Source organism: Heterocephalus glaber, unplaced genomic scaffold, assembly GCF_053883595.1.
Source record: "Heterocephalus glaber isolate CG9 unplaced genomic scaffold, H.glaber_assembly_v1.0 deba00000546, whole genome shotgun sequence".
Classification (NCBI taxonomy): Eukaryota; Metazoa; Chordata; class Mammalia; order Rodentia; family Bathyergidae; genus Heterocephalus; species Heterocephalus glaber.
The window spans coordinates 24502290-24512982 of NW_028258147.1; the positions used below are offsets into that span (position 1 = coordinate 24502290).

Below are 10693 nucleotides of genomic sequence, written 5' to 3' on the forward strand. Positions count from 1 at the left end.
AATGGAAAACCACAGTATCTTCAGTGAGCTCCCCTGGTCTTAGCATAAAGGCTTTGTGTGAGTGGCCACTTCCTAGCAGATCTGGTCCCCCATCTCAACCTCCCTCTTCAGGTTCCCTCTATACCAGACCTCCAGCTCCGTAACAGTTTCACTTGGTTAATGCCTGCTTCTCCTTCAAGTATCATGTGACTTTTTCGGAGAAGTCTTTTCCTATTCTTCTTAGTCCTCATTACTTGCTTGATTACTTGATTATTCTTTAAAACATGTAGGAAGTTGGAGGGGGTTAAGATTATATCGGATGTAATCCCAAACGTCCCATAAAGGCGATCCCACAGAAGACTTCTGGATTAAAAAAAAAAATATGAAAATTGGAGTAGTGGAAAGATAACCCTGAAAACTTTTTAGGAATCCAACCTGAGGCAAGGGAGAGGAGATGGTGGCCTGTTGCAGGGTTCTGTGTAGCGCTTGTATGCTCAACAGAGGGACAAGATCTGAGACTGTTGTCATCTTTAAGTCATTTAATAGTTTTTAACCTTTGCTCGTAAGCCACAGTCTATGACAGAGAGCAGCTGTAGTCCTCTCAAACCGCAGCCGCTGACCCCAGCAGCTGGAGACCCGACCTGTCCTCTAGGCGCTGGGCTCTCGGCTGCCCTAGGCGCCGCGCTTTCCCCTCAGCGGCCCTTAGCGCCAGCTGGCAGGCGATCCGCACGCGCGCCCCCAAGCCTGTCGCGCGCGTGGCCTCGAGTCTCAGGCTTCCCCCACGGAGCGCGCCGCCTGTTAGGCAGCCGAGCGACTCGGTGCCTCAACATGTGGTCTCCCGGAAAAGTGCCTGCCTGGTCAATAGAAGGGTTCTAGTTTCGCCGAGGGGGAAAAAAATTACTCGTCAGAAATAAGCATAATACAAGAATTAAGGCTGTTTTATTTTGCAATGAAGGGAATGGTGATAGTCGGGCCAGGTTAGGGCGGCCCTGTGTGAAGCTGGATCAATTCAGGCAGTGTTAAGGACAGCCGCATCCAGGCCCTCCCTCCGCCCCGCCAGGGGTCCTTCAGGTAGGAGGTCCTGGGTGACTTTGGGCGTCCGCACTACCTGGGTAGGGAGACTGCTTAGTCTTGACCCCGCAGATTTGTTTTTCTCCGTTTTGGGCTGTAGACCTTTGCTGCAAACATGCTCCGCCAGATCATCGGTCAGGCCAAGAAGCATCCTAGCGTAAGTTCCTAACTCCTTTCTCAGGATTCTTCCCTAGCCCGACTTGAGTGGGGGTGCGGCTGCCTGTGACCCTCTGACTTTTCAGAAACCCTTACTCCCCCGGTGGCGCTGGGCCCGGCCTCGCTTTCCCTTGTCCTGGTTACCCCAGGTCCTTGGGCCGTGACCTAAGCCAGGCATTGTAGGATTTTGGCTAGCAGGCGGAAGGTGAGGGACAAACGACATTGTCGAAGATAAACGACATTGTAGCAGTTGGAACAGTGTGGTGGCCGGTGCTGTCTTGCATTTGGTCGGTCCAAGAGGGATGGTTATGTAGGTTAGAGTCCCCGTTTGTCATGCTGCCTTTTGAGGATCTTACATTCACCGCAGTGCACCATCAGGCCTTCTGGACTGTAAAGGTCCTTGAGCTTGGAACCATCACTTTGGCTGGACTCCTTGATATTTTGGGAATTTGATAGCACAGAAATAAATTGCATTGCCGGGAGTGGTGGCGCACGCCTGTAATCCCAGCACTGGGGAGGCGGAGGCAGCAGGATCCCGGCGGGTTCAAGGCCAGCCTGGGCTACATAGTGAGCTCAAGGCCAGTCTGAACTACGTAGTGAGACCCTGTTTCAAAAAACCATCAAATAAAAGACAGAAATGAATTGCATTTAAGTGGATTTTTTTTGACATCTTATTTTCCCCCAGTACAGCAATGTTTTGTGGACCTAAAATTTCGAAACATAGCCTTTAGTCTTTGTCTTAAACGTGAATAACGTACGAGTGCTCTAAATACGTATCAAGAATTGGTAGTAATATTTTCAGTTTGTGTCGAAAGCATATTTATAACAGATGTTTCTGTTTATTCAAATTCCTTATTTCACAAAGATTGTGGTTTTCATATACTATTTGGAGGCACACGAATAATTTATAAAGAGCTTTTTCTCTCCAGCTTGGACAAAGGGGAAGCCATAAAATTTAATGGGAATGATGTATAAATGTTAGGCAGAACCCCCCAAAACTTGATATATTTTCTTGGAAATTGAAACATTTACATATAATTTGCTCTACATTAAGAAATACACTTAAATCAGAATCATTTTAACATCTTTTGCAAATTCCATTGTTTTAGAACCGTTATAAGTAAGTTTTTTCTTTTAAAGGTAATCTTTTTTTTTTAAAGGTGCTAAAAGTTTATTTGAAAAGTGAGAGGTAGAGGGATAAGGGAAGTAGCCCTGAAGAGTGAATTTGGGCAGAACAAAGAGAGGAAAGGATAAAAGCAAAAATAAAAGTTGAGTAAGGAGTCATGATAGTGAGCTCCTCATGTCGTCTTGTCTGTTTTACACCGTCAGTTATAAGTAATCGTAACTCCATCTAAGGTACTTTTCTTTAAATTTTAAGACAAGTTTGCAAAATGGCAGTTTTGAGACTTGAAAATTAATGTGTAGAAACTACTATAGCCTTTCTTTTTTTCAAGAAATTTGAAGATGGTTATTATTTTGTATATTCTTTATTTTTTGGTGGTACTAGAGATTGAACCTAGGACCTCTACACTGCGATACATCCCCAGCTGAGGTTGGTTTTGTTGTTGGGGGGGAGGACTGGGTCTTGGTAAAGTCACTTACATTCCTAGGACTGGGCTTGAACTCATGATCCTCATTCCTTGGCCTCTCAGAGTGCTGGAATTACAGGCATGGACCATCATCCCTGGCATAATTCTTGTCTGTTTTATGTTTCACTAGAACCAACATAATTCTTGTCTATTTTGTGTTTGGTTCTAGTTGATCCCCCTTTTCGTGTTTATTGGAACAGGAGGTACTGGAGCAGCACTGTATTTAACACGTCTGGCATTATTCAATCCAGATGTCTGGTAAGTACACAGATGTTTAAAACTTTGATGGTTTGTCAAGCTAGTTTAGGAGCCACAATTTTTTTAGTGGTGGTAACATCAAGTACAATATTACAGAAAACTTGCCCCAGCCCAGATAATTGTCTTTATAAAACACTTAATCATTTTTCCTAGATTATAAAAATATTTTTGCCTGATTTCTGCAATAGGTAATTTTTTGTGCAATCAAAAAATAATAGGCATAGAAAAAATTGTTTTATTCAGTGCACACACATATTATATATATATATATCTATATATATCTCTATCTATCTATCTATCTATCTATCTATCTATCTATCTATCTATATATCACTTCATTGTTGAACTTAGTAAAAGCTGGGTATAAATCCTGTGATGAAGATAGGGACAAGGGCAACTTCCCCAAGAGGCTGTGCTCTACTTTTTAAAAATTGATTACGTGGGGTTGTGTAGTGTAGATTGTGTTTTAATTCCATAATGAAATTACATAATGTACTTCCCCTAATAGAAAAAGACACTGATCAATTTAAAATACTAGCTTCTTGAAAAGTACAAAATGCTATTTTAGTAGCATTTTCTCATTATAACAATTACAATGTTTTATTTCTTTTAGTTGGGACAAGAAGAATAACCCAGAACCCTGGAACAAACTGGGTCCCAATGACCAATACAAGGTAAAGTACAAAATCTAAATTGCTGGAATGTACATTGTAATAAATTTGGTCGTGGTGTAGTTTTTCTTGAAATTGTACAAGTGAAATTCTGTTATTGTGAGCTTTGAAGAGCTCTTAGATTGTTCTGTGAAATTAAAATAGCATACTGTTCTAATACTTTTTCCTCTGAGTTTTACCTCCAGTCTTTAGGCTCAGGTTGTGAAATTAAGATCATGTCTCAAATATCTTAGTGTCTGGTTTTATTAAGAGACTAAAAGAAGAGATAGGACAGTTTTCATTTATCATTTTATTAGTTCTTAGTCTGCTAAATTGTTCTCAAACTTTTTGTACATCTAGCTCATGAAAACACATTGTTTAGTTCTACTCCCAAAGAGTCTGATTACATTGATGGATGTACTGACTGAGAATTTGCATTTTTTTTTTTTTTTTTTTTGATACCAGGGATTGAACTTGGCCCTTGTGCTTGTGAGGCAGGCACCACAACCACTGAGCTAAGAATTTGCATTTCTAACAAAGTTTCAGATGATGCTGAGGCTGCTGATTCATGGACTACATTTTGAGTAATACTAAACTATTGGATATTTTGGTTGGCTGTTCTTTCTTACTGGTAGAATTAAAATATTTTAGATGACAATTAATAGGAAGAAATTAGTCAGTTGAAACTTAAATTTTACCATGAACCTCCTAAACATTTTAACATCTTTCCTCAAGAGTGGTCTTTGTAACTACTCTTTGAAAGAATGATTTCATGTACTGGAACCATTTATCGACTTCCTCAGCCTAAAAACATTTTACATACAAACTTTTGCAGCATTGCTGCATTTAGGTATAATTTGGATACCATACAATTCTTCTGTGTCTAACTCATCCTTCTACTTTACTGATCTAAATCTACTTCTTCAAAAGAGTAACTGGCAGTTTGCTTTAGGACCCTTAAAAAGAAGTACTCTGACCAAAGTATGGCCTGGACTCCTTAGGAGACACTGATTCCATGATTGAGGTTGATGCTCTTACCGTTAAGTCCCTGACTTACGAATGAATTCTGTTCTGGGAGAATGTTTGTAAGTCGGACTTGTTCTTCTGCCTGACAAAGTGAGTCTGATGCACCTTTGACACAAATATACAATGTAAAAGACTAAATGTGTCTGTGAAAGTTTGCAATGCAAATGTTTCTACGTCTGGGACTTACTATACTGACGACAGCAACTTTTAGGATGACCCTTTGCTGAATTCAAGCTTTCTGCTTAATGTAGGTATAATTTGGCTTTTAACTCAGGTCTCCCTCCATGAAGCAAATAAAAATGTACTGGCCAAGGTGAAACAAGCCATCTGTTCTGTGTGTTAACATTTTGCTTTCAAAAATGTTAAAATGTCATGATTTATTTTTCTGTCCTACAAATTTAGGTGTAGTTCATTCCTGAAAAAAAAATGTTTCTCCATGTAAGAAACATTAAAAAAGAAAACAAATACTAAAAAAGAAACATTAAAAACAAACATTAAAAAACAAAACATGAAAACAGAAAACAAATAGGTTGTGGTCCTTCTATTGAAAAGCATATGGAGCTTCTGTGTATGTGTAATTTGCAAAGGTTACTAAATGATTAAGCCAGTTACCAGTGCTATCGAATATGATAATAATGCCAATATGAGGCCGTGTGAACTGAGAATGGAATATTGTTGCAATAAAAATCTAATGGATGTGACATAGACTAAGCTGTGAGTGGCTATTGCAGTGATATTAGAGGGTGGAAAGATAAACAATAATATTATATAATAGAGGGCTGGAGATTTAGCTCAGTGGTTCCGCCACCTGCCTCGAAAGTGGAAGGTCCTGAGTTCGATCCCCAGTACCCAAAAAAAAAAAATTGTATAATAGAAATAGAAATGGAAAGGAAATACATCTAGAGAAGTGTGAACCTAGAGCAAGTGAAGCTTACTTAACTGCTTCTAAACAGGAAACGAGGAAGTAGGCTGGATTAATGTCTCAGTCATTCATTGTCATCTAAGAGAATTTTGTTTTTCTGACCCACTGACAAAATTGACATTTGCAACTTTTGAACCATTGTGTAGTTTATCTGTTCTTTCCCATCTCTCGGGAGACCAGAATTTATAGGTAAAGGCTTCTTATCAGCTTAGGATTGGAATGAAAAGAACATGGAGCAATCAATTTATGAATGGTATACAGTATAATGTGAATGAAAAAGAAAGCTTTATTGTAAACACTAAGATATGAGATGGTTATAACATGATATCATAGACTGAGTGGCTTAAGCAGGAGAAATTTGTTTCTTACAGCTCTGGAGACTGGGAAGTCCAGGATCAAGATAGCAGCCAAGTCTTGCTGAAGGTCTTTTGCCTTACTGTGTCTTCAGATTATAGAGAGAGAGGAAGAGCTTTCATGCTTCTTCCTTATAAAGGCACCAATCCTATCATGAAGGCTCCACCCTCATGACCTAATTACCTCTCAAGGGCCCACTTTCCAAATACCAGTGTCATGTTGGGGCATAGGATTTCAACATGAATTTTGGGAAGACATATAAATATTCAGTCAACAGCAGGTTATTTGTTGCCAAGTTGCAAAAGCTAACAAACAGCAAGATAGGACTATAGTATGAGGCCCAGCAGCACTTCTTCAGTAAATGTCTCAACCTAAGGCAGAGATAGTTGTTTCAGATCCTCTCAAATAGCCACCATTAAGTAGGGAGGTTGGGGTGTAGGGGTGATGGGAGTAGAAAAGTGAAACAGATTTGAAAATTGTAGTACTTCTAGAGAGAAATTTGAGCTTGAAGCAAATCAGCCTGCATCAGTGCTTTCTATTCAGTCACATGATTTTTTCTATTTTCTTTTTTATAAAATAAGAATGAGAAAAGTTCGGATGACTAAGATACACATAAAGCATCTAGGCCAATTCCTAGCCTCTGTTAGGAGAGCTGTACAAATGTTTTTTTCTTAATGTATAGCTGCAGATCTTTTTAACATGTTAGGAGATAGTATAGTTTCTTTTCTGAAGTATCAATGTCTTGCTTAATTGCTTCTTAAAATTTCCATACCAAAGTAAACTGCTTTATGGCTTAATCATCACTTTTTGTATATAAAACTCCATGTCTTTGTGTAAACATTTCAAGGATAACGTGGTGGTAATAAGATTTTTCTTTTTTAAAAGGTCAAGTAAAATAAAGAGTTTTTGAATCAGAAATAAGTTAGAGTATATTTGAAGAAATGAAGACGTTTGAAGAAATAATGGATATAGATTTATGAACTTTATTTTTTCACAGTTCTGATGATCAAACCCAGGGCCTTGCATATGCTAGGCAAGTGCCCTACCTTTAGCCCTGCATTTCTTTTTTAATAAAATATCTGAAGAACATGAAAGTTTGGTTCTTTTGGAGATAAATAATGTCTTATAGAACAACTTCTTCAGTGTTCTTTGGCACAAGATTGAACAAGTTGAAGATTATATAGACTTATATGGCCTTATGTGCATCTTGATTTTTTTTTTTCAGTAGAAATTCTGGGCCCGTTTCAAGTATGAATCATTTTTTTAAAAAAAGGTATTGGGAGTTAGAGACTGGTTTCTTTTTTAAGCAATCACAGTAAAATTTATTTTTTATTTTTTATTTTTGGTCCCGGGAATTGAACTCGGGACCTTGAGCTTGCAAGGCAGGCAGCAGAACCACGGAGCTAAATCCCCAGCCCTAAAATTTATTTTTAAAATTAATTGGATATAATGAAATATGGAAACTTAAAAAATGAAAACATGCTGTATTATTTAAAAGCTACCACCAGAAGTGATTGAATAGCAGTTGGATATTGATACAACCTGGGTTAGGAAGTTAAGGAAACCTGAGAGAGACTGAAAAGTTGTTGAGAGTAAAGCCAGTTTGTGTCTGAAAAATTACATAAGCCACAAACAAAACACTTGGTTTTATTACTACCTTCTCTTGGTTACAAGATCTTTCCCATCAAAGCTATAACACATTTTTCAATATTCCTCTACTCTGTTGGAGATTCTCCTATGTACTTACTGAAGATAAAGTAAAAACTTATCGAATTGGATATATCAGAAGTAGGAGTATATATCAGAAGGAGTTCTTATTCATCTTGAAATAGAATGTTTTTATAGATTTTTTAACTAAGAGACTAATACTATTCTGACATAGATTCAGTGTTTTTACTTTAATCATTACAGGACTGGAATTTTGGGTATAGTATTTTTTGGAATTATTTTTGTATTAAATATTCATAATAAAAATTCATTTTTATAATTGTTATTGAAAACTGAATAAAACTAATTCTAAAACTACTGTGCCATCTCTCTGTATTTGATATAATATCTAAAATACCACTTTTATTTTCCAAGTTCTACTCAGTGAATGTGGATTACAGCAAACTGAAGAAAGAAGGTCCAGACTTCTAAGTGAAATGTTTCACTATAAAGCTGCTTAGAATGAAGGTCTTTGAGAAGCCATCCGCACAATTTTCCACTTAACCAGGAAATACTCCTCCTCTAAATGCATGAAATCATGTTGATTTATTGGAGTTTATTACACAGATTAATAAATCTCTGAAACTTGATATGTGTCACTGTTTAATGCTGAAATTCTGCTCTCAACTTTTGGGGCATAGGACATAAATTATTAGAATTTAAAGAATTTTTGGAATTTCTTTGTATTTTTATAATTGACAGTAAAACTTTAAGGTGCTATAATAAAGTTTTTGTTTTGTGAATAAGCCATTGGTAACCTCACTACCGTGTACTTAACAATTGGAACTGAAAATCACACAAAAGGACATTAGGAAGAATACTTTAAAGCCTCTTTGACATTGGTAAAATGGAAACCTTGGGTTTCTCTTATTGTGTGATGTCAAATTATGTGCAGTTATTAGCAAGTTTTTACCTTGCCATTCTCTATGCTGATGAGTTTCAAGGTTGTTAGTTGATAATACTTGAATTATAATTGAAATCTGAGCCCATAACTGCCAACACTGTGTTGTAGTCAGGGTTTTGGCAAGGGAACACATTAAATACAGGACACAGAACTTACAGGATTATTTTATGATAATTACCCAAAAAGTCAAATGCAAAGGAGAGCAAGAGATTAACTGCACACCAGAGGCCCAAAGAATCCAGCTGAGAGCTTAGATCGCAGTGGTGTTCCACACAAGTCCCACTAAAGTCTTAAGAGTCCAAGGCAGTGTCATCCACGAGTCCAGCCAGTGGTCTAGAGCCCAAGGCAATGTCTCATGCTTGTCCGTATTGAGGATCTGCACCTGGAAGGCCCAAAGGCCAGGGGTGGAAGCCAGAAAATGTATACCAGTGATAATGAAGGATTTGTTCCACCAAGCTGAGGGATCCACATTGGAGCCAGGAATGTTCATGGTGAAGATCAGAGCTCCTCTGATGAAACAGCAGCCATTTCCAGAGTCAGGCCCCAAGCTCCTCGGATGAAAACAGTCTAGTTTGCATCAGGAAAACCATCCTCAGCAAGCTTCTAGAAAATCAACAGGCCAAGATCTTCCCCTCCAATCCTCTTTTTATGGCTATTGGTAATTATCCTCAGGCGGATACTGCATACCTAGACCACACTGATTTCATTCAGCTGGGCATTACAAGTTGACTATTAGTTAATCCACTACACACTGCTACTAGTGGCTCAGCAATCTTGAATATCTGGTGCTGTCTCTTGGCAGGTTTTCAAAGTCCCAGAAGTACTGCGGAAGGAGGAGCAGCCCCCACTGCCCCATGCTCCCCATGCTCCCCAGGCTGCCAGGTTATTCACTATAAAAATACCCACCCAACACAAGCAAAGTTTATTCATACTTTGAATGCCGTGAAAAGACTGAAAACTACAAAGTAAGGAAGGTGAAATATGAGGAAACAGTATTTTATGGGTTGCAGTACATTCTTAGTAAGTACTTAAAAGTGTTTAGGTGATCTCAAATTAGGTAACACATAACCATTGTGAAAGATTAATGCTAAAGTAAGCATTTTAGGGCCCTTTGCCAATAGATAGTAACTCAATCTGGTATTGATCTTTTCACAAGTAACAGAACCAAGAAACATATATAACTAAAGATCACATAAAACATTTGCATAAAATTATCATGATTGCTTTATGTTTATATTTAACTTGTATTTTTGTACAAACAAGATTGTGTAAGATATATTTAAAGTTTCAGTGATTTAACAGTCTTTCCAACTTTTCATGATTTTTATGAGCACAGACTTTCAAGAAAATACTTGAAAATAAATTACATTGCCTTTTGTCCATTAATCAGCAAATAAAACATGGCCTTAAAAAAAAAAAAAAAGTCCCGGAAGTACATTCATAGCAATTTTAAAGGGAAATATAGGACAGGTCTCTTTTGAAATGGGTGATGGACCTGGAGTTTGGTTGGAAAAATACTAAATGAGTATTTCCAAGATACTTATTGCACAGCTCTGACCTTTTGGCCAAGTGAAATGATCCAGTAAGCAAAACATTTTAGTTCTTGCTAATCAAGAGTTAACTATCTTTCCTATATCGAGTTTTCACATAGGTGTGTATTTGAAATTTATCACATGGAAACTTGAGGAATTTAATGAGTTAATTTTGATTTTAACATGTACATATGTAATTAAATATTTTGCTTATAGGGTAATAGTCACACTTAACATGTCAGGAACTGGACTAAGCATTTGAATTACATCTGTTATCTTCATATCTAAAGATACATATAATGCACAATGAAGGAAACATTAAATTAGTAGAAATCATTGTAATCAAATGGTGGATGTTGAGCCCAGGTAGTCTGGATGTAGAGTGTGTACAGTACATTTTCACTGACTTCCCTACTTTGAGCTCCCATATCACTTGTATAATTTCAATCTCAAGTTCAGGATCTCCTAGCTTTGCCAATATGGACTTTCTCAACCAATTCTTCATTCTGTCTTGTGCATTTTAGCATGCTTAGTAGTAACCCTGG

General features: G+C 37.7%; 1 protein-coding gene across 1 annotated transcript; it reads left to right on the forward strand.

The window, feature by feature from the left end:
- Positions 1-769: 769 nt before the first annotated feature.
- On the forward strand, positions 770-8302 carry Coxfa4 (cytochrome c oxidase associated subunit FA4). Its single transcript, XM_004865288.4, has 4 exons — positions 770-1207; positions 2965-3053; positions 3667-3727; positions 8088-8302. Exons 1-4 carry the CDS (start codon positions 1166-1168, stop codon positions 8142-8144), a joined length of 249 nt encoding a protein of 82 aa, XP_004865345.1. The 5' UTR covers positions 770-1165; the 3' UTR covers positions 8145-8302.
- The last annotated feature ends 2391 nt before the right edge of the window (positions 8303-10693 follow it).